The 24,608-nt window shown below is 38.0% G+C and overlaps 1 protein-coding gene across 2 annotated transcripts; it reads right to left on the reverse strand.

Annotated features, from left to right (window-relative positions):
* Positions 1-14,274: 14,274 nt before the first annotated feature.
* Positions 14,275-16,446, reverse strand: LOC131971800 (lectin-like). Of its 2 annotated transcripts, XM_059333416.1 has the most exons (3): positions 15,920-16,446; positions 15,474-15,559; positions 14,275-14,650 (listed from the first exon to the last, which is right to left on the reverse strand). In XM_059333416.1, exons 1-2 carry the CDS (start codon positions 16,330-16,332, stop codon positions 15,490-15,492), a joined length of 483 nt encoding a protein of 160 aa, XP_059189399.1. In that variant the 5' UTR covers positions 16,333-16,446; the 3' UTR covers positions 14,275-14,650; positions 15,474-15,489. The 2 variants fall into 2 exon arrangements, with proteins under 2 accessions (XP_059189399.1, XP_059189398.1); XM_059333415.1 differs by lacking the exon at positions 14,275-14,650 and having other exon boundaries at positions 15,260-15,559.
* Positions 16,447-24,608: the final 8,162 nt, after the last annotated feature.

Raw genomic sequence — 24,608 nt, forward strand, 5'->3', positions numbered from 1 at the left:
AAACAGCTTTGAAAGGAAATAAAGACAAAAGTGAACTCACACGCACTCCTGCTGTTTTTGCCATTTTCTTCAGGGTCTCCACATCCTCCATGCTGTCTATAGTGGCCAGGTCTGTGTATTTCTCTCTGCTGTAACTTTGTGCTTCAGTAAAAGTCTTCTCTTCAGAAATTAAATGGTACTGACGTCCAGCACACAGGCCTGTAGAGACACACATGCATCCTGATCACATTTATGCTATAAATAACTTTTTATACATGTTTTTTTTTTTGTAAAATCAGGAATGTAACAAAGTACATTTACTCAAGTACTGCACTGGAGAGTTTAAAGTATTTTTGTTTGATGCCACTTTATACCTGCAATAATATAATATAATATAACTGACAAAATTTCACACTGACAGATTGTTGTTTTTTACTTATTCTGAATTTTTTTTTACTTTATGTCTGAAAGACAAACTTATACAACACAATACAAAAGATCTGTATGTATAACAATAAATAATAAAGTATATTGTATAATAAAGTGTTTTGGTTAGATAACATCAGGGCAGATCTACCAGGAGCCGACATGTCTGAGGGCTCCACATGTCAATCAAAAATGAGCTTAAATAAAAATGATTTTTTTTTTCATGAAGAAAATTAGTGTAATTGGTGCAGGTATAAAGTATATAAACTCAGCAGTGGAAACACAGACTGAGAACATTTTAACTGATTTATCTCTAATACATACAAGAAAAATTAGGCATGTGACTGATTCCTGCTTTTTTTTTTTAAAGGATATCAGGTCAGTGTGTGTTTTAGTTAAAAGTCACTCTGACAAAGATCAGAGGAGTCAGTTTATAAATGACATCCTCCGAGCTGGACTGGAAAAATAGATGATGCTATGTTCACAACTTTTTATCCACACAAGGAATAACTTTGGAACAATGGTCAAATTACTATTAAAAACTAAAGTGTATATAAAGAGCTGGATTGTGAGGGACATAATCTTTGTTACGGACTTGTTTGATGATAATGGAAGTCTTTATAGCTATGAAACCTTCCTAGAAGCTAAAGTCTTTCCAGTCAAATACAGAGAGTTTGTTTCTATTGTAAAGGCCATCCAAACTGGTATGACTGAGTTAACCCTTTGGAGTTTGGGGCTATTCTGTTGGTTTTTGACTCCTTTTCATTCTGCCTGTATAAACCACTTAACAAGTGTTCACCATGCCGAGTTGGTATCATTGTTTTCAGGACAACCTCCCCTATATGACCTGATTATTATTTTTTCATTTTGACTTACTGGATCAGCATGTTGAACACAAAAACACACAAAAACACACACAAAAATGACAAACAACACACACACAAAAATGACAAAAAAAACACGATGAAATTACAACAAATACATAAAAATACACAAAAACACACAAAAATCACACAAAAAAACACAAAAATGAGAAAAAACACAATAAAATTACATAAAACACACAGAAATCACACACACACACACACACACACACACACAAAAAAACATAAAAACATACAAAAAACACAAAGAAACAAAAAACAAAATACAAAAAATACACAGAAACGCACAAAAATTTGCAAAACACACAAATAAATTGCAAAACACATATAAAAACACACAAAAAACATTAAACCCAAAAGATTGCATTAAAGATGCATTGAAATGCTGAATGCACACTGCAAAATTCGAAAAAATCTCTCTGCAAAAACTTCAGTGAAATCATGTTAGACTTGGTCGAGGTGGTTTTAACCTTTGCTGAAAAAGAGTTGACGCGCTAAATGGGACATGGAAACTTCTGAAAAAGCCAAAACTTTAGAGGGAAGCTGACAGCAGCAGGGCTCTCCGGCGCTTTCTTGGACTCCAGAGGGTTAATAAAATGTCACTTAAATTATCAAAATGTTACTGTTCATATACCTTCTCTAAAAATGTGTGGGATTGATATAATGTATAAAAAATGCACAAACAAGTATATCAGAAAACATTTACAGAGACAAAATAAGATTTCCCCAGAGGAAAGTTCTTTTGGGATCCACAACTGAACAGAATAAAGTGGCGTAGAGCCGGTTGTGTCCCTTCACATTCTGTCTCTCAAATAAGATCAGAGAAGTTCATTTTAAAATTCTGCATAATATTTACCCATGTAATAAATTCATTTCCAGGTTTGCTGATGTAGGCGAAATGTGCACTTTTTGTGGAGATAATCCAGAGAGAACTTTACATTTATTTTGCCCATTGTCATCTATATGTATTATTATATATTATTTTATGTCATCTATATTTTGGAGGAATATGAAAAAATTCATACTTGATAAGACTGGACAGACCATAATTTTTTAACCTAAAGATATTATCTCAAAATTTGAATCTAATAACAAAACAGTATGCTTTATAACAAATCTTATGCTTCTGATGGGAAAGTTTCACATCCACAATGATGAAGTTTTCCAAATTCCGACCTAACTTTAGTGTTTTGACAATAGAATTGAAGTTTTATAGAGAGACTTTAGAGTTGATGTCAAATAAGAAATGTGAACGCACTCTGCTAAACTTTAAAAATTAATTTTCAGAAACCCCAGAATAGTATAAAAGTAAGCACCTTATACCATATGTGCCTTGTTATATTATTATTTTATTTTTATTATATATATAATTTTTATTATTATATTATGTATGTATTATTTTTATTATATATATATATATATATATATAATAAAAAATAATTGAAAAAATGTATGTGTGTGTGTGTGTGTGTGTGTGTGTATGTATATAATAAAAATAAAATAATATAACAAGGCACATAGGGTAAAATTAATTTTTAAAAATGTAGCAGAGGGTTCACATTTCTTATTTGACATCAACTTTAAAGTTAAAGAGAGAGAGAGAGAGAGAGAGAGAGACTTTAAAGTTGATGTCAAATAAGAAATATATATATATATATATATATATATATTTATAAATCTACAGTAACTGTAACTGACATGCCTGTAATTCTCTCATTGTTAATAAAAATCTGAAAAAAAGTCTGTACATCAATAATTAACTGAAGGGCATCATAAAAGAGTTGTGATAAGAGCTCTGCAGCCACAATGATATATTAATGTAGTGAGAATATAAAAGAAAAGAAAGACTTACCTGGTGCAGTCGTGAGGAGCAGAAGAAGAACCAACATCATGTTTTCTCTCTCGCTTCATGTGAGAGTGACTCTTCAGACTCACTGCTGCTGCTGAAACAGATGAACAATGAACAACACCTCAGTATTATTCCAACTTCATGGTACCAACAGAGGCAGCAATCATTTGCATATTAAGAAAATAAAAGGCAAATGATGTGCATCATTACCTAACCAAATGTGAACCTTTTTTTTTGTGTTCGTGACGCTGTTTGTTTGGCTGCTGAGTGATGTGGCAGCAGGACAGTTCACTGAGGAGAAACAGCTGCTTTACCAGGTAACAGAGAGGAACACACCTGGGAGGAATACAGGACGTATTCAGAGCCTTTACTGCACTAAAAGTACTCATACTACACTGTGAAAATACTACACTACAAGTAAAAGTGCTGCATTCAAACTTTACTGGGAGTAAAAGAATAAACAATTTCTATAAAAAGTATTCAACCTGTTAGAAAAATTGCATGAGGAAACCTTGAAAATTGATAATCTGTCACCAGCAGAAAACCATTTTTCTGCGCAGTTCGTTGATGGGGAAATGAAGAGCTGGAGACGTCCAAGTTTCTCAGTTTAACAAAAGTTTTATTACAATACGTCAAAAAATGTGCACTTTACAGAGAATCTCCGGGTTCAAAAACTCATGTCCCTGAATACAAACAGATGTGTTTCAGTTCGTGAAGTCTGAACCACGACTCTCTCCCTGAACCCATTAAAATACTAACATTTGTTTACAAAACATGTGTTATGACAAAGTGCCATGCATATGCTTTTTCACATAACTCTCTGAACATTTTCACATGACTTCATATCCCTTTTAATTAATTTTATATCTCTTTCATGCGAACACAATCCGCCCTGTTCATCCTGTAAGATAACATGTCACAGTTGCTTCTACTTGTTCTTGCGTAGGATGCCTGCTATCTCAAGTCCTCAAGGTTGTAAGGCTGTACCTCCTTGACCAATACACACACACTCATTGTAACTCTATAAAAACTGTTAGCTCTCTTTGTCTGCAGATTCACTCTGTGCAGACCTTTTTGACTGTACCTTGTGTTCTCCTAATTGCAATTGGAATAAACCTTTTTTGCTTATACTCCAACGACTCAGTGATCTTTCCTCCTTATAACGATTTTTGCCACTACAGCTTGGTGTCAGAAGTGGGATCGCCCGAGAGTCCGTCGGGATCGTCGGGACATCGGGGATGGCCACCTGATCTTCAGGATCATCCTCTAACTTCCAGTCAAAATTCAGAGAAGGGAGGACCGATGTCCTGGGGTCGACTGGCTGGCTCCGGCGCGATCCCCAACCGAACCTACACTCTCCTGATTTTGGTGAGATGTTGAATTTCCATTTTCTAAAAATTGTATGATTACTAATTCTGATAATTTTGGCAGTAATGATGAATTGAATGACATTGGTAACGTAGTATTTCTGAGTCTTTGGAGTAAAGCATTTAGAATTGGTCTGGTGTACTTTCCGTTCACTAAAACAATTTACTGCAGTCTAAGATTTACTCCTACTAAGACCAGGTTAAAATCCTGTGAAGTAGCTGAGTGTGGTTTTTATATCAAGACCAGGTTAAAATCCTGTGAGATATAAAGTTATATTAAGACCAGGTTAAAATCCTGTGAGATATAACAGATGGTTTTTATATCAAGACCAGGTTAAAATCCTGTGAGATATAAAGTTATATTAAGACCAGGTTAAAGTCCTGTGAGATATAACAAAAGCAGTTTGAAAAATAAAATAAAAACTAAATAAATAAATTGAATTAAATAAAATAACTGAAACTGAATAAGATAAATAAATTGAATAAAATTGAATGAGTAAACAATGGGTTCCCGATGCAGTAAAGCTGAACAATGTGATCCAAACAGTCCGATAATACAACAAATGAAAAAGAAATATGGCCCTGAATGTTGTGAATGCTTGCCATATTGGATAAAAAAATACAGGTTCCCCAAAGGGGGATCCCTGAGCAAAAATCAGTTGGAACAATTACGAACAAATTTACAGACAGCAAAAGATGAGTTGATGAAAAAAGGCAAAGTTAAAACTGAAAAAATCAAAGAACTTGAGAAACATGTGGAATGTCTGAATGTGTGGGAGGATGAATGTGAGCACAGGGAAAGAAAGCAGGGCTTTAAAACCATGACACTGTTAAAAGCTGAAGAGGAATCACAAACAGATAAAGTTGCAAAATCAAAGATTAAATCCAAGTCTTCTCTGTATCCTTCTCTAACAGGTCATGGTGGCGGGCCTCTGAGCAGCGACACTCTCCTCGATCTGCCCCCCCCCTTCAACCCGCCTGCTGACGCCGCCTCCCCTCAAAGACAGCCTCCTCCAACCCCTCCAGTGACATCACCACCAACCAGCAGTGCCCCCAGCAGCGCCAGAGACCCACAATCACCACAGCTGCCTCTGACTTTGACTCCACACCCAGGCCCAAGGCTAGCTCTGTGGGACCCCAACAACCCACTCCCACAGCCTGCCTTCTCCCCAATCGCTGACCACACTAGGTCCCATGACAGGAAGGATGACACCGGCAGGGGAGGAGAAACATTCACACTCCCAATGGTCCAAGTGATGGGACATGAAGGCGCAGCTGGTTATGTCTACCGCCCGTGGCCTGTAGCCGACCTGCTCCAAGCAGCTGAACACCTCCCTAAAGCCACACAGGGAGGTCAAGTCCTCGGTGACGCAGTGATGGCCTTTATCAGAGACTTTACACCAACTTCCAGTGAAATGGGCCGCGTTATGATGAGGAAGCTGTCCGGAGCAGACTTTGCTAAGATCAAACACAACCACGTCCAGCCCTCCACCATTGACTGGCAGACTGCTGCAGATGGTGATGGCAGAAATGCACAGGATGTTGCATACAGACGATGGATGGAAGGCCTCGTTACAAGCATCAAAGAAGCTTTCCCTCTTCACAGCGATCTCTCCAAGGTCAACGCCTGCACCCAGAAAGCTGATGAGACCCCTGAAGACTATGTCCACCGACTGCAACAAGTGTTTGATGACCACAGTGGCATCCCTAAACCACGTAACTTCCCAGGGGACCAGATGTCAGCATATGAGAGCCTCCTGAAGCAGCAGCTCCTGAATGGACTTTCAACAGATGTCTGCCTGGCTGTGAAAGATTCCTGCATTGGTCATAATGAGTCCTCTGTCCGACTGGCCGACGTGGTAAGACATGCTAACCACGCCTACAAGCGCTTGCAGGAAAAGACTGAAGCTGAGAAGAAGACAAGGAAAGATACTGCCCATCGAGCCCAGCTGCAGCTTCTCCACCAGCAGACCCAGCAACCACAACGTGGACGTGGCCACTACGACCCCAACATCTGCTTTAACTGTGGTGGGACTGGACATTGGGCTAGAGACTGTCCCTATCCCAAAGCCAACCGTGGGCGCGGACGCGGAGGACATGGGGGACCGCCTGGAGGCGACGGTGGACACCTGAGCCAGACACAGGCCTCAGACTGACCGTCCGGGGGTAAGGTGGAAGGGGGAGGTGCCCGCTGACCAGACGCCCAGCCAACCTGCTCCACAAAAGGGAAGTAAAAACATGCAGACGTGCACGCTTACACCGCAGCAACAACACAAGATATTGACAAATGCTATCACTCATTTAGAGAAAAAAAATATATATATATACAAAGTACATATGTTGGTACATATGTACATCTTACTGATGAAAGTGTGCAAGAATTACCTACTATGACTTTTGAAGTCCAAGGCCAAAATGTTGATTTCATTGTTGACTCAGGTGCTACTCACTCTGTTTTAAAAAAATCTGTGTTTCCACACATAAGGTATAGTGGCAGAAACATAATTTTCCATTGGTGCATGTGGTAACAGGATCAGAGAACAGTTCACCATTCCCATTTCATGTGTACATCCTGTACCTTTAACCAAAATTAAACACTCTTTTCTCTTCTCTGCTGTCTGTCCTTTCAATCTGATGGGACGAGACCTGATGATGACTCCACCAGATGGCGTTAAAGCCGTGCGGAGAGGCTCCTCCACCTCCCCCCTGCAAAGTGACCCCGTGGTAACGTACCAATCAGCCAGTTGGCTACCTGAAAACCTGCTCTATGTTTACCAATGGAAAATTCCTATTGATGTAGCACAGCCACTGACAGCACGTGCACGTGCACTGGTTAACCCGGCTTCGCAGTTTTTGCGGGCTGAGGCTCTCCACTGCACGTCACACGTGGCTCATGACCATGACCTCGACTTTGAACACGTTTTCTTTGCTGACGTCAATGACAACCTCATGACTGACACCCTCTACTGGTCGCAGACGAGATGTGCACTCTCAGTGACGTTGACTGACGAACAGTTACCCTTTTACCATGTACCAGGTTCACATCCACATATTTCACTCTCCAAACCAAATTCTGATCAATGGAGAGACTTGGGCCCATGGGTAAATTTTTGCACGACTTTTTCCGATTGGACACGAACTCCTGACCCTGCTGTGATGTATTCATCAAAAGGGGGGGTTTACAAATAATTTTGCAAACTCAGTTTCCCCTGCCTCAGATCAGTGCATGTACTGATTGATGCAGACAGGGTGGAAGGGGAAACTGCTGTGTTACTGTCTGCTACTGAGGTTCACCCTGCCTTAAAGGAAGTCTCTGACTCCTTATGAGCGAATGGCAAATATGATGTAGGCCTGATTAAAAACTGCGAACCTGTTGTTGTTACACCTAAATCTGATTACAGGCCCTTTGGAAGCATAGGGGCTTCCTGAAGAGTGATGGAGAGCCCATCCTACATCACTCTCTCATTGCTGACCTCCTAGAAGCTGTTTTGTGTGTTGCTGTGTGTAAATGTGCTGCTCACACTAACTCCTTTGACCCTGGTTCCACAGGAAATGCACGAGCAGACTGTGTCTCTTCTTCTGCTCCCCCAGCAGGCACACACACACACACACACACACACACACACACACACACACACACACACTCTCTCAGCTCCCTCTCTGTCCCCGACTCACTCTCTGCAGTACAGACTCTAGCCTCTCCTTCTGACGAGAAGCAGTGGCAGTCTGTTTCCCCATTATGTTGACACATGGTCTTGACCATGTGTCAAAGGGGGGGGATGCAGGTTATGATTGATCAACATTGGTTCACTAAAGGTTTTTCAACCTATGCTCAAAACATTGCCAAGCCTGTGTCATTTGTGCCTACCACCTGGCCAGTGGTGGCGCTGTTGGGCGTGAGAACGGGACATTGAAGAACAAATTGGCCAAATGTTGTGAAGACACAGGCCTCAAATGGACACAAGCACTCCCTCTAGTGCTTGTGTACATGAGGATGCGCAAGCGACCTAATGCTAACCTCAGCCCTTATGAGATTCTTTTTGCAGCTCCTCCCTTTATAGGTGTGGACGCCCTGAAGTTTCCAGCTCCATCTACCACTGTGTGAAGATGCTATGCTAATGTATTGTGCTAACCAAACACCTTGCAGACATTAGGAGACAGGTGACTGCTGCCCTTCCAACTCCAGCCACCAGTCCTATCCATCAGCTCCACCCTGGTGATTATGTGGTGGTGAAAGACTTCAGGCGAAAGTCCTGGAAGAATAAGAGGTGGCAGGGCCCATTCCAGGTCCTGCTGACAACCCATACGGCCGTGAAAGTCGTTGAGAGGGCCACCTGGATCCACGCAAGTCTCCAACTTTAAGGTCCCGCCTCCTCCGGACCCTCTGCAAGCCAAGGTTGAGGCGTGCCAAGCCTCCTACTTTAGGGTGAGGTGAAATAGCGCTCCCCTGCGACAAGATCAGCCAGAGGTGTAACAAGCGCTCTGACTGCAACACGTGGTGCCAAGCCACTAGTCTAGGCTCTGTCTCTCCCCCCTCTCTCTTCTGTCCACAGATTTACACACCAACACACTGGACTCTGACACACGGTGTTGAGAGTGTTGTGACTAGCAGGTTGGTTTAGCAACCTGTGACATCACAAGTGCCAGTCCCAGGCATACGCAGTTACACTGCTCTCACACCCTACCATAGTTTTTCCCCTGCGACACCTGAAGAGAGGACCCGGACACACGGTGTTGAGAGTGTTGTGACTAGCAGGTTGGCTTAGCAACCTGTGACGTCACAAGTGCCAGTCCCAGGCATACGCAGTTACACTGCTCTCACACCCCACCATAGTTTCCTTTTGCGACACCTACGGCGTAGGACAGGTGACACATTTTTTCTTGTTGTCTTGACTTTCTCTTTAGGTTTTGTTTTCATTTGTCTTTCGTTTATTGCTTTCTTCCTGATTCTTAAAGCCCTTAACCTTTAGGCTATGGAGCGCCACCACCCCTGGCATCCCTTTCGTGCCCCTGGCCTTTGTGGCCTCCGTGGTACTGTCTGTTGCTTTGCCTGTTCGCTTTCCTTATAGTGTTCCAATTCTTCCTGTTTGTTACTTGTGTTGTCCCCCTGCTTAAAGGCTTTGTTTCCTCCATGTTCACTACTCAGCTCCTGAGGAATGAACTCATTCCCTTGCCTAACCCCACCCCACTTCCTCCTGCTTTCCAGTCTGCCCTCGCCTCTGATGACACTTTCTCTGAATCCTCTTTTGACTCTGACTCTGATGTTAATGATGATGCTGATATGTAGGTTGACTTTATGCCCCACTGTGCTTTGTTCATGACACGAGAAGACTGTCCTCCTTAAAAAAACAAACAGCGTTGCTCTCTTCCTTGAGTCTATTTCACTGTTGCCATTATTGATGATGATTGGTCTTAAACCAGTGCGGAATGTTCAGTCTGATACTGTTTAATGGTGATTCTTTTGTACATTCCTTTATGGGTTTTTTTTGTTTTCCTTGTTGGTTGTGTTTGATCTTCTCTGTAGTTGATCCTTACGGATCAAAAGGGGGAAATGTTATGACAAAGTGCCATGCATATGCTTTTTCACATAACTCTCTGAACATTTTCACATGACTTCATATCCCTTTTAATTAATTTTATATCTCTTTCATGCGAACACAATCCGCCCTGTTCATCCTGTAAGATAACATGTCACAGTTGCTTCTACTTGTTCTTGCGTAGGATGCCTGCTATCTCAAGTCCTCAAGGTTGTAAGGCTGTACCTCCTTGACCAATACACACACACTCATTGTAACTCTATAAAAACTGTTAGCTCTCTTTGTCTGCAGATTCACTCTGTGCAGACCTTTTTGACTGTACCTTGTGTTCTCCTAATTGCAATTGGAATAAACCTTTTTTGCTTATACTCCAACGACTCAGTGATCTTTCCTCCTTATAACGATTTTTGCCACTACACATGCTGGTCGATTTCCTCCAGGAAGTCCCGCCTTCTTGATCGCTGATTCGCCAGTTTTAATTAATACAATGGCACGTCATGCCACCTGGTTGCTTGCTGCCCCGGACAAGGCCATCCTGACATGGCCTCTTCTCCAGAACATTCAACAAAAAACCTCCTGCCTTGTTATGTCTTACAAAGATATCAGAGCCAAAGGATTTTCACTGTCTCACATAGATTCTAAAAGTCTAAAAAATATGAAACAGACAATGAAATATATGTTGTCAAAGTTTCTAAACCAAAATTAACACACAAACATAATCATTGTATCAAAATCATATTGCCTGATTTAATATAAATGCATCGAGATATTTACCAAGGCTGACCTGATAGTCATGCACAGAGACAGACACGGAGTCAGACAACAGAGACAGACACAGGGACAGACACCAGGAAGTCAAACAACAGAGAAGCAGAAATCAAGAATAAAATCATTTACAAATATAGAAAATAATCAATTATTTTAACAAACCCCTCTTGGATGTTTGACAGCCATTCTTGCCCTGCTCACTGACAATCACTCTCTCCTGGATTACCACAGCACCATCACACTTCACCAAGTGGTTCACCAGCTCACACCAACAACATCTTCAAGAGGAGCCAACAAAGACTGTCTGTAATACGGACACTGGCAAAAAAGGTGTGTCTAAAAACAAGATAAAAACACTAAATCTGAGGGAAATTATCTTGCTGCATGGACAGATAATTTCACTTGTCAAGATTTGTTAAATGTGTAAAATGTGTGTATTTTGTGTCAAAAGAAGAAGAATTGTGTTCATTGTATAGCCCATACAGGCTGATGTTGTGGTAACTGTGTGAAGAGTTCTGAAAAAGCGATAAAAGTATTGAACAACGGGTCATAGCGGTTTAAAATACTGTAAAAGAAAAGTTACGTCCGATTTGACATTTACGAGCGCGAATTTCCAATGTCCGACTGCTTGTGAATGCAGCACGAGTTAACGTCAGAGCGGCCGGCACGAGACTGGTTTGTTTTGAAAACTGAGTGGCGCGAAGCGAGGGAGCCAGGAGTCGCGAGGAAAGAAGAGACGAGAGGAAAGAGGTAAAAACTGATTAACTATCTATCAGGAAATTAAATTATAATGAGAGCACAGTGCTAACATAGTTGCGATGCTGGTTTTGAGATGATAAAAATGTGGTTGAAGAAAGTTATTCGTTAACTATACATGTAATGTTAGCTAGGTCTGACGTCAGTTCTGTGTAAAGTAGCTACAAATGATCCTGGAAACAAACGAAATGTTGCACAGTTCAGGAATGGGCGTGGCAAACTCATCAAAATGTCAGTTTAGCATATTTGGCAGCACCTTCCTCCAAGGCCTTCCTTTTCCTCAATCTGGCCTTTTAAAAAATACCTTCTCAAATATATAAACAAATATATATAAAGTATTTACAGCTGTATTCACCAAGTTCTACAGAAATTAACGGGTTCTGTTTGGAGAACCTGTTAAGTGAACTAACGTCAACTCCTGTTGAACCCTGTGTCAGTGTCCATGGTAACAGCCCAACGCGATGACGTCACACCAACGTGACCGTTCACGTCTTCTCGGAGATAATTAACCTGTTGTTGTTTTTTTTAATTATTAACACACATTTACAGCAGACAAACTCTCGCAGAGAACACACACATAAAACATTAAGTTTAAATAAAAATTAAGAAGTTAAAAGACACTATAAAATATAACAAGATTCAGGGCTTATTAAATATAAATATACACAGTATGGGGAATAAACAATCATATTCAGATCATAAGGCATCTATGATGTCAAACAGCAAAAAGGGAAGAAGACAAAACCTAAAGGAGCTAGGACAAAAAAAACCTGAAAAAAATTAAAAGACATCTCCACACAAATATTTCTTCCTTTATTACTAGCATGCATTTTATTTAAGTGATGAGAAAATAATGTAAAATCCTTCCTAAACAGCAGGCACAGTCAGTAAACTATTATAACCCTTAATGAAGCCAAAAAAAACATCTCAGAGATGATGAAACTTTATAAAAATTATAGATCACAGAGGCCATTTAGTGTTAAAAATCAGCAGTATTATGGAAAATCTTCTCTATTATAAAATACCAAATAAATCATCACACAAGTCAATTGTGACAAATACAAATAAAGCAACAATTTGTGAAATAATTAAAAGAAATTTATTAAAGTTTTTGCAGACATTACTATGTTATTTCATTTTCACAACATTACTTTGTTGGATATTTTATTTCATTATAAACTAAATAAAATGTCATAGCATTGACACTTTAATTTCTAAACCAAAACATATGAAGTTGAAGGAACCAAATATCTAATCTCATCATAAAGAATATGTGTAATCTAATCGTATTAGTCTTATCAATGAAATGTCTGAAAATAATGAAAAAATCTCTGTTATAAATCCCCACAGCACAAACACACGAATTCAAATGTCTTCTTTTAATAAACCAACACCTTTAAATATGAGTAAATATAAGTTTATGACCATAGATATTCACATTATTCCAGAACTGTTTGCAATATATTACACTCAAATGAAGAAAGATGTTTTTACTCATGAAAGTAGATTTGAATGATTCCACACAACATTAAAGTTTAAAGGTGTATTTTTACTGGAGTTGATTCCAGTCAAATCTAATTTATATTATCTTACCTATAAAATGTGAAAAATAATAAAACATTGCCTGTTATAATCTCCCACAGCCCAAACACATAAATTCATACTTAATAGACCAACAGTCTTTATATGTTTAAATATAAGTGTATGACCATATATGACCAATAAAAGCATTAAAACTTTAAAAGGAGGAGAAGGAAGCAGCAGATATTTGACATTTGAGCTTGTAAAATGACTAAAATGATGATTTGATTATAAGAACGGCTGCAACAAGTTGATTAATCTGTTAATTGTTGCAGCAGTGATATGACACTTATTTCTACATGTATTGATGATGTCATTTTTATGCTAAAAAGATCATGATGATTTATTTGACCTTTGACACTAAAAATGTAGTTACTGCACTCTGGTTTTTTAAAAGATTCTAATAGTAATGATAAACAGAGTAGAGTACACTGTAAAAAATGTTTGTAGAAGTTACAGTAAAAACAATCAAATTGCATCAGAAATAGGTCGTAAAATTAAACATTGTACATCACCGTAGTAGATACTTTTAATTACTGTAAATCAAAGAATAGTATAAAACTTTAAATTCTACCGCCATAAACTGTAGAAAACACACAGTTTTGCTGTAAAAATATAAAATTTTCATGCAAAGTTAATGGAGAAATGCCACGATGACACAATTATCCTAAAAGTAATGGGATTATTCTGTATAAATTACAGTTTTTGCTGATATTTACATTTACATACGCTCAATTTATTTTTTACGGTGATGTTCTGGCAACCACAGCTGCCGGTATTTTACCGGAAATTAAACAGATTTTATTTTACAGTGTAACTACAATGTTGTTGTCTTCTTTCAGCTTTTATAGTTTGTTTTCAGTGAATAAACATTTTCAAATTGATTTTGTTAGAAGTGTTTATCAACTCTATTCAAAAAATGTGTATTTTAGACTTAACATTATTAACATTTAGACTTAATATTATAAAGTAATGTTATATTTTAGTCTTAATATAATTGTATCTCACTTTTTTTACTTCATCACTATCTAGATAATAATTTCCCTATTAAATAAACGTATAATTTCTATTATTTTTGTCTTCACTGTTCAACACAATGAAGAAATACAAGACTACACTGCATCTCAGTCAAAGTGAAGTTACTGCAGTCTGCTTTGGTTTTGAGTTGGATTTTGGAGTTTTTATTATTAGTCATTATTTCTCTGACAAAAAGCCAAATTGAAATCTAAAACTTTGTCTCAAGATAAAACAGACACAAAGGAGTTCATTTTTGGTTTTAACTCAATTTAGACCCAAAATGTAGTTAGTGCAGTTAAAGGCTTTGTAGGGCAGAATTCTCACACATCACACGAGGACTCTGAGGAAAGAAACACACTTTTCTCTGATTAACAGCAAATCTCAATGAAAGCTGGTCTTCTTCTTCTCCTTGTGGAAGACTTTTCCATCTGCCTGCTTCCTCCAGCTCAGTGTGACGTCGTCATTCAGCCCCTGGTCCTTCAGCTTCTGTTGGAGCTGACCAACATTATTACTCACACAGAGAGATTACATCCTGCATTCTTCTTTACATTTCATCCTCTGGAAGCTCTTTTTCTACCTTTTTTCCTCACATGATAGTTTGTGACTTTCCCTGTTTCTACTGTTATTGTCCAAAGCATTGTAATGTTTACACTGCAAAAAAGGTGTGTCTAAAAACAAGATAAAAACACTAAATCTGAGGGAAATGATCTTGCTGCATGGACAGATAATTTCACTTGACAAGATTTCTTAAATTAAGATGATTAAATCTAGAAATAAGCATGTTGAACGCTTATAATAAGAAATTAACTCTTAAAACAAGAGGAATTAAAGCTGCAAGCAGCGATGAACTGGCCCGAGCAGAGTGACCTGATGATTATTTGTTTCTTACCAAGATTAAAAGAAAAACGTAAATTTAGAAGTGTTAGATATTTTATCTTGTTTTAAGAGTTATTTTCTTATTATAAGCGTTAAACATGCTTATTTCTAGATTTAATAATCTTAATTTAAGAAATCTTGTCAAGGTAAATTATCTGTCCATGCAGCAAGATCATTTCCCTCAGATTTAGTGTTTTTATCTTGTTTTTAGACACACCTTTTTTCCCCAGTGTATAACATAAAGTCTGTGATTGATTTTGCTTTATTAATTATTTTAAATGTATCTTTATCTGTTTCTTCGTCAGACTGTTTCTGGTGTGAATTAACTCTCTGAGGGCCGATAAAGTTTCATCTCATCTTATTTTAAATTTAGTTTTAACAGTCATTTGTCTGCTCAGTTTTCGCATAAAAGTTGAATAAAAAGATGATTTACCTGCTTCAGCATTCCCTCAATCACAGCAGATACAGTCACAGTCATCCTCAATCTCTTCACTGTCTTCTTCTTCTTCTTCGAAGACGCTTAAGAAAAAACAATCAAACATGATTAGTTCAGAGATTTCTGCTTGGATAATAATCAGCATCCTGTTGATATAAAGTGTCATCAGTTAGTTTAGTCCTGCCTGTGGTCAGTTTAGAGCTATACTGCAGGCCGCCACCAGGGGGCGGGGCTTATCAGTCAGTTATCAGCAGTTACTTCCTCCATCTGTTGATATTCTCACATTTAAGTCAACACAAACTGATTATCTGCAGTTGGTCACTGCACGCTAACATCAGCATCCTGAGTGTTCACATTTATTGTCCAGAAATGTTTTTTATTTTCTCATTTCATGCTAAAATAAACCTAAATCTATTATAAATACTGTTTGAATCAGGGGTTACCACTCAGATGGACCGGAGCAGATGAATGGAAACTTCTCGTCACATTTCACGTCCACCCATCTTCCAGAGGAGCTGAAATCTGCTGCTGCACAAGCCTCCTGTCCCCCGTAGTTATTAGGTTGCCCTGACCTCCAGTATCTGAACGAGGAGCTACTTCCATCAGACCACTTCCACGAGTCTCTGAAAAGGCCGATCCAGACAAATCCTCCTCCTCCTGGAACCAGCTCCTGGACCTTCTGGTTCTCTGCCTCGTTCCTCACACTGGCCAGGTCTGTGTGGTGTTCTCTGCAGTAGCTCTGGGCCTCAGTCCAGCTCTTGGAGTGGTCAGTGAGGACAAATGTCACATCCAGCCCTGAAAATAGAGCAGAGAGAAATGCTGTGCAGAGGCAACATAACACACAACACTGATGCATACTTTATATTTGAGTTTTTCTCCGTATGAATATTTTTCTCAGCAGTTTGATGTTTCTTAATGAATGTCAGCATGAAGCTGAAGTCTCCGTGGAGCTGTGTGCATATGAACTCCTTTTCTTGCAGCCCTGTTGACTGAGACAGTGACGTGGGATAAAGCTGTTAATGATGGAGCTCTTTATATAAACCTTTATATATTTATATAAATGAAGGCAGGACTCACGTCCATCTGCTTTAAATGACCTTCATGTAACTGAAGACAGAGAGGCAAAGAGCAGCAGAGAAGGGGAGAAGTCAAGAAGCTCAACTGGTCTGTTTTACCTTCACTCATCAATATTCTCACCTCTCACATCACAGCACACGGCTTGATAGTTGTTTGTGCAGCTGCGATCGGACCATAGTCCATCAGACCACATGACTGTGCAGTGTTCATCACCTCCATCATTGTTTGGTTGTCCAGGAAACCATCCTCTGAACTCCTCCTCCTCTGGTCTGTAGAAGCTTGTGTCTGACAGTGACCACCTCCAGCTGTTCACGTCATCGTACAACCCGATCCAGACGAACTGAAACACATATTTGCATTAATAATAATATTCATGTGTCCATATGAACAGGTTGTGCTTCCTGAAATAATTCCTGCTGTTTATACTGGACATGAAGAGATCCCTTATAATGCACGTTCAATGGGGAACAAAATCCTTTGTTCTCGTTCAATGTAATAAAAAACATTTAAAAGTTTCTCTGAAGTATCACGGCTCAGATTGTAAAACTTTAAATCCACCTGTCACTGACATGATGTCAAAAACAGCTTTGAAAGAAAATAAAGAGAAAAGTGAACTCACAGAGGAAACTCCTGCTGTTTCTGGCATTTTCTTCAGGGTCTCCACATCCTCCATGCTGTCTATAGTGGCCAGGTCTGTGTATTTCTCTCTGCAGTAACTTTGTGCTTCAGTAAAGTTCTTCTCTTCAGAAATTAAATGGTACTGACGTCCAGCACACAGGCCTGTAGAGACACACATGCATACTGATCACATTTATGCTATAAATAACTTTTTATACATGTTCACTTTGTAACTTTACAGTTTAATGGATTCAGACGTCTCATTGTGTTTGTAGTAAAATCAGGAATGTAACAAAGTACATTTACTCAAGTACTGCACTGGAGAGTTTAAAGTATTTCTGTTTGATGCCACTTTATACCTGCAATAATATAATATAATATAACTGACAAAACAGATTTATCCAAGACAACACATTGTTGTATTTTAAACATTTTTTGGTGTGTGACCTCTTCCAAAAGATCTGCATGTATAATAATAAATAACAAAGTATATTGTATAATAAAGTGTTTTGGTTAGATAACATCAGGGCAGATCTACCAGGAGCCGACATGTCTGAGGGCTCCACATGTCAATCAAAAATGAACTTAAATAAAAATGATTTTTTTTCATGAAGAAAATTAGTTTAATTAGTGCAGGTATAAATTAAATAAAGTCATCAGTGGAAAACAGAGACTGAGGACATTTTAGCTGATTTATCTCTAATACATACAAGAAAAATTAGAGATGTGACTGAGTCCTGCTTTAAAAAAAAAAAAAAAGGATATCAGGTCAGTGTGTGTTTTAGTTAAAAGTCACTCTCAAGGTCAATGCCAAGTTTATTTGTAGAAAATCCTTATACACAACCAAGGTTGACCAAAGAGCTTTATATAAATGAATAATAACAACAACAAAAAAATCCAAAAGATACATAAATAAATAACAAGAAAAATCAAAAATTAAATTAAAAAAGACAATTACATCAAGTAATATATGATATGAGATGTACAATACAGCACACAAAATAACTTTCTTCTCACACAGGTTCTAAAGCCAGGGAGAAAAAGTGAGTTTTAAGAGAAGATTTAAAAATGTCCAAAGTCTCTGACGAGCGGATATGCAGCAGTAAACTGTTCCACAGCCACTGCAAAAGATCGATGGCCTTTAGTTTTTAGCTGCATTTAGTCACACCCAGGTAGGACTCATTTAGACCTCCGAGCTCTGGTCTGTCTGTGAACATGTATGAGTTCAGCTAAATACACTGGGGTCAAACCGTTTAAAATATTAAAACATCAGGACCTTAAAATCAATTCTGAAACGGACAGGAAGCCAGTGCAGAGAGGCCAGAACTGGGGATATGTGTTCCCGTTTCTTTGTGCCTTTTCGGAGACGAGCTGCAGCATTTTGCACAAGTTGTAGGCGTCGCAATGAGCGCTGGTCTAAACCTACGTACAATGAGTTGCAAAAATCTGGTTTTGAGGAAAATAAATCATGAATAACTTTCTCCAGGTCACAAGGAGAGAAGACAAATGATCTAACACTTAAATAAATTATAAACACTTTATTTAACATTTCTAAATCTAAAGTTTTTTTTAATCTTGTTTTAAGAGTTAATTTCTTATTAGAAGTGTTCAACATGCTTATTTCTAGATTTAACAATCTTAATTTAAGAAATCTTGACAAATGAAATTATCTGTCCATGCAGCAAGATCATTTCCCTCAGATTTAGTGTTTTTATCTTGTTTTTAGACACATCTTTTTTGCAGTGTATGGTTTTACCCTGCCCAGAATTCGGAACTGGAAAAAGGCACTTTTTACCACGTAGCCAATTTGCCAAAGATCAGAGGACTCAGTTTATAAATGACATCCTCCGAGCTGGACTGGAAAAATAGAAACGAGCACAAGATATTTCAGTGCCGACAAGTATCCGACATGGTGAAGGTGGCGGGGCCCTGAGACCTGAGGCCCTGGGACCAGAGCTCTTTATCCAGCCACCAACACCAATCAGTCTGTTTTAGTCTGTACATCAATAATGTAACTGAAGGGCATCATGAAAGATTTGTGATAAGAGCTCTGCAGCCACAAAGATATATTAATGTAGTGAGAATATAAAAGAAAAGAAAGACTTACCTGGTGCAGCGGTGAGGAGCAGAAGAAGAACCAACATCATGTTTTCTCTCTTGCTTCATGTGAGAGTGACTCTTCAGACTCACTGCTGCTGATGAAATAGATGAACAATGAACAACACCTCAGTATTATTCCAACTTCATGGTACTAATCGAGGCAGCAATCATTTCCATATTAAGAAAATAAAAGGCAAATGATGTGCATCATTACCTGACCAAATGTGAACCTTTTCTGTTGTATGTGACGCTGTTTGTTTGGTTGCTGAGTGATGTGGCAGCAGGACAGTTCACTGAGGAGAAACAGCTGCTTTACCAGGTAACAGAGAGGAACACACCTGGGAGGAATACAGGACGTATTCAGAGCCTTTACTGCAGTAAAAGTACTCATACTACACTGTGAAAATACCACACTACAAGTAAAAGTGCTGCATTCAAACCTAACAGAGTAAAAGAATAAACAATGTCTATAAAAAGTACTCACCCCTCTTGGATGTTTGGCAGCCATTCTTGCCCTGCTCACTGACAATCACTCTCTCCTGGATTACCACAGCACCATCACACTTCACCAAGTGGTGTGAGGACAACCATCTTCAGCTCACACCAACAACATCTTCAAGAGGAGCCAACAAAGACTGTCTGCAATACGGACACTGGCAAAAAAGGTGTGTCTAAAAACACTAAATCTGAGGGAAATTATCTTGCTGCATGGACAGATAATTTCACTTGACAAGATTTCTTAAATTAAGATTATTAAACCTAGAAATAAGCATGTTGAATGCTTAAAATAAGAAATTAACTCTTACAACAAGATAAATTAGATTATTATTTTTGCATCGCCCTTATTTCAGTAAAACTGAAAAATGTGTGATCTAAGTTATATTATTAACCTTACTTTCATGTTATGAGTTAAACAGATGTTATATTAAACTTGGTCTTGACAACATTTTGGAAATTGTTTTTGTGTTAATTGAGACATTGTTTAAAATGTTACTTTTCGAAGGGGTGTACTCATTTATGCTGAGCACTATACTTATAAAACTAATAATCCTCATTTCATTGCTTGAGTCATTACATACAATATGTTGAACTAGTTGTCAAAATCTGTCAAGCTAATTTTATAAAATTTTTTAAATCTTTATTTTTTACTGAAAATGTCTCCAGAATTGAACAATTTCTCTCAGGTGAACCTCATCTTTCACTGATGAGAAGGGCTGTGTGACGCATTAGTTGCAACCAATAAGCCACTTCTCTACCATCACTCAGAGCTGAATCCATAAACCCATAAACACTTTACAACATATATGACCCCAGCAGGACATAGTGTGGACCATTTCTACAACACTGTCACACTGTACTGTGCACAGCTCACAAAGGGACTTTATGTTGGTTGCAAAAAAGGGTGTTTTTTTTCCTTTTGCATAATGCTGTTAATAAATTAGAATTGCAAAGAGCATATGCAGTAATACAGTTTTTTACAACGCTATGACCCGTTTGTCAGAACCTTAAAAACGTTTTCAAAACTGTAAACAAACATCACACCGGAAACACACCATTCACCTAACAGTTAATTTCATGCTCAAAATCATGCAGTGTAACTAAACACAGACACACACTTCCAAAATACAATAACACACTAACACAGTTCACCAAATCTACCAAAGCACTGACACACGTTGTCTTCCAACAGAAACATTTAGTCAGTCACAGCACAGTGTCATAAAAACACTGACAACTGATGGAATAACACAAACTGAATCACTTTGCATGTCAAATCTACTTTTTTTCCTTTTTCTTTTACAATCAACAGATTATTGTATTGATCATACATGTAAATTAATGTTTGTGATGATGTTCTTCATTTTTCATTTGTTGGGCATGAATTTTGTTCCTTTTTTTTGTAAAACAAGAAGACAGTAAATGACAGGATTTTTAGTAAACAATTTACTGTATTGCAAATGAAAATGACTTACAGTAGAGTAAAGAGGGGGGAAAATCAGCATTTAGCTGTCATTCATTACTGTATTGTCAAATACAAAGGAGCAGAAGAAATCACTGTAAAAGAGGAAGAAAAAAAAGCTTATCTGCTCAGTCGTCAGCATTGGGCCACATATTTTCATTGACATCACACCTGATGTCTTCTCCGGCCAGGCATCTTGGGAAGTATCTTTTTGCATGCCTTATCCAGCCCTGGCAGTTGTCAGCTGTGATGTCCTGGCATGCAGCAGCCATTGCATCCAGGAGGGACATTTGGTCATGTGGAGTGTGATGGAAAACTCCTCTATTTGGGTTGAGGAAAGGGGAGTAAGGGGCAAGGAAAAGGGACATCATCCTGGGATGGGCATCAAACCAAGCTGTGACTGCATGTGCATGGTGGAATGCCACATTGTCCCAGGTGATCACATATGTTAGCAAGTTACCCCCCAACTCACCCTGTCCCCTTTCCCCCTCAGGTACCAGTCTATCATACAGCTCTTCTACAAACTGGAGAAGGCGTTCGGTGTTGTAGGGGCCAGTTTGACTTTTGTGCAGGCCTCTCTATGTGACAACCCATGGTTGATGACCTGGTCCATGATGGTAGCTCGTATTTCCTCTGTCACCGTATCTCTGGCCCTTCTTTGAGCCCCACCACACATTCTAACTCTCCCTCTCCCTCTAGGCATTTTTCTCACTTGTTTTTTTGCAAATCCTCCACCTTGTCCCTTGTCTTATATTTTGTTCTTTTCCCTCACAAGATCCGCCTATAAATAAAGGTGATGTGATTGAAAAAAGCCCAGCACCTGAACTGGGTGAGACGGGAATCAGCGGTGATCAATGTAATCTTCAATCCATTAGTTTTGAACATGAGGTTTTCTGTTTTGACAAACTGTGTGAAAGCAATTGAAAATTCACCAGTTAACATCTACTGTTTTGGTCTTGATTGAGCTTGTGTGTAAAAGGAGTTCAAACTAATTTTAAATGTGTAAAATGTGTGTATTTTGTGTCAAAATAAGAAGAATTGTGTTAATTGTATAGCCCATACAGGCTGATGTTGTGGTAACTGTGTGAAGAGTTTTGAAAAAGCGATAAAAGTATTGAACAACAGGTCATAGCGGTTGTAAAAAAAACTGTAAAAGAAATGTTACGTCCGATTTGACATTTACGAGCGCGAATATCCAATGTCCGACTGCTTGTGAATGCAGCACGAGTTAACGTCAGAGCGGCCGGCACGAGACTGATTTGTTTTGAAAACTGAGTGGCGCGAAGCGAGGGAGCCAGGAGTCGCGAGGAAAGAAGAGACGAGAGGAAAGAGGTAAAAACTGATTAACTATCTATCAATAAATTAAATTATAATGAAAGCACAGTGCTAGCATAGTTGCGATGCTGGTTTTGAGATGATAAAAATGTGGTTGAAGAAAGTTATTCGTTAACTATACATGTAATGTTAGCTAGGTCTGACGTCAGTTCTGTGTAAAGTAGCTACAAATGATCCTGGAAACAAACGAAATGTTGCACAGTTCAGGAATGGGCGTGGCAAACTCATCAAAATGTCAGTTTAGCATATTTGGCAGCACCCTCCTCCAAGGCCTTCCTTTTCCTCAATCTGGCCTTTTATAAAACACCTTCTCAAATATATAAACAAATATATATAAAGTATTTACAGCTGTTCTCACCAAGTTCTACAGAAATTAACGGGTTTTGTTTGGAGAACCTGTTAAGTGAACTAACGTCAACTCCTGTTGAACCCTGTGTCAGTGTCCATGGTAACAGCCCAACGCGATGACGTCACACCAACGTGGCCGTTCACGTCTTCTCGGAGATAATTACTCTGTTGTTTTCTTAATTATTAACACACATTTACAGCAGACAAATTCTCGCAGAGAACATCCACATAAAACATTAAGTTTAAATAAAAAATGTTGAATGAAAACACAATAAAAAACAAGATTATTAAATTAGTATAAAAGTATAAAGTATTAAATATAAATATACATAGTATGGGGAATAAACAATCATATTCAGATCATAAGGCATCTATGATGTCAAACAGCAAAAAGGGAAGAAGACAAAACCTAAAGGAGCTAGGACTGAAAAAAACCTGAAAAAAATTAAAAGACATCTCCACACAAATATTTCTTCCTTTATTACTAGCATGCATTTTATTTAAGTGATGAGAAAATAATGTAAAATCCTTCCTAAACAGCAGGCACAGTCACTAAACTATTATAACCCTTAATGAAGCCAGAAAACATCTTAGAGAAGATGAAACTTTATAAAAAGATTATAGATCACAGAGGCCATTTAGTGTTAAAAATCAGCAGTATTATGGAAAGTCTTCTCTATTATCTCTATTATAAAATACCAAATAAATCATCACACAAGTCAATTGTGACAAATATAAATAAAGCAACAATTTGTGAAATAATTAAAGAAATTTATTAAAGTTTTTGCAGACATTATTATGTTATTTCATCATACATTTTCACAACATTACTTTGTTGGATATTTTATTTCATTATAAACTAAATCAAATGTTATAGCAGTGACACTTTAATTTCTAAACCAAAACATATGAAGTTGAAGGAACCAAATATCTAATCTCATCATAAAGAATGTGTGTAATCTAATCGTATTAATCTTATCAATGAAATGTCAGAAAATAATGAAAAATCTCTGTTATAAATCCCCACAGCACAAACACATGAATTCAAATGTCTTGTTTTAATAAACCAACACCTTTAAATATAAGTAAATATAAGTTTATGACCATATATGACAAAGAAAAGCATTAAATATTCATGTTAATCCAGAACTGTTTGCAATATATTACACTCAAATAAAGAAAGATGTTTTTACTCATGAAAGTAGATTTGAATGATTCCACACAACATTAAAATTTAAAGGTGTATTTTCACTGGAGTTGATTCCAGTCGAATCTAATTTTATTTAATTATTATCTTACCTATAAAATGTGAAAAATAATAAAACATTGCCTGTTATAATTTCCCACAGCCAGAACACATAAATTCATACTTAATAAACCAACAGTCTTTATATGTTTAAATATAAGTAAATATAAGTTTATGACCATATATGACCAATAAAAGCATTAAATCTTTAAATAGGAGAAGCTGGAAGCAGCAGATATTTGACATTTGAGCTTGTAAAATGACTAAAATGATGATTTGATTATAAAAAATAAAGCTACAACGAGTCAATTAATCTGCTAATTGTTGCAGCTCTATTCTGCCCTACAAAGCCTAGTTGCAAAGGGTGAAACTGAGAAAAACTGCTTTAAAGTTTTTTAAAGTTTTTTAACTGGCCAGCCAAATGTGTTATATGTAGGTCAGTGATATG

Source organism: Centropristis striata, chromosome 5 (genome assembly GCF_030273125.1).
Source record: "Centropristis striata isolate RG_2023a ecotype Rhode Island chromosome 5, C.striata_1.0, whole genome shotgun sequence".
Taxonomy (NCBI): Eukaryota; Metazoa; Chordata; class Actinopteri; order Perciformes; family Serranidae; genus Centropristis; species Centropristis striata.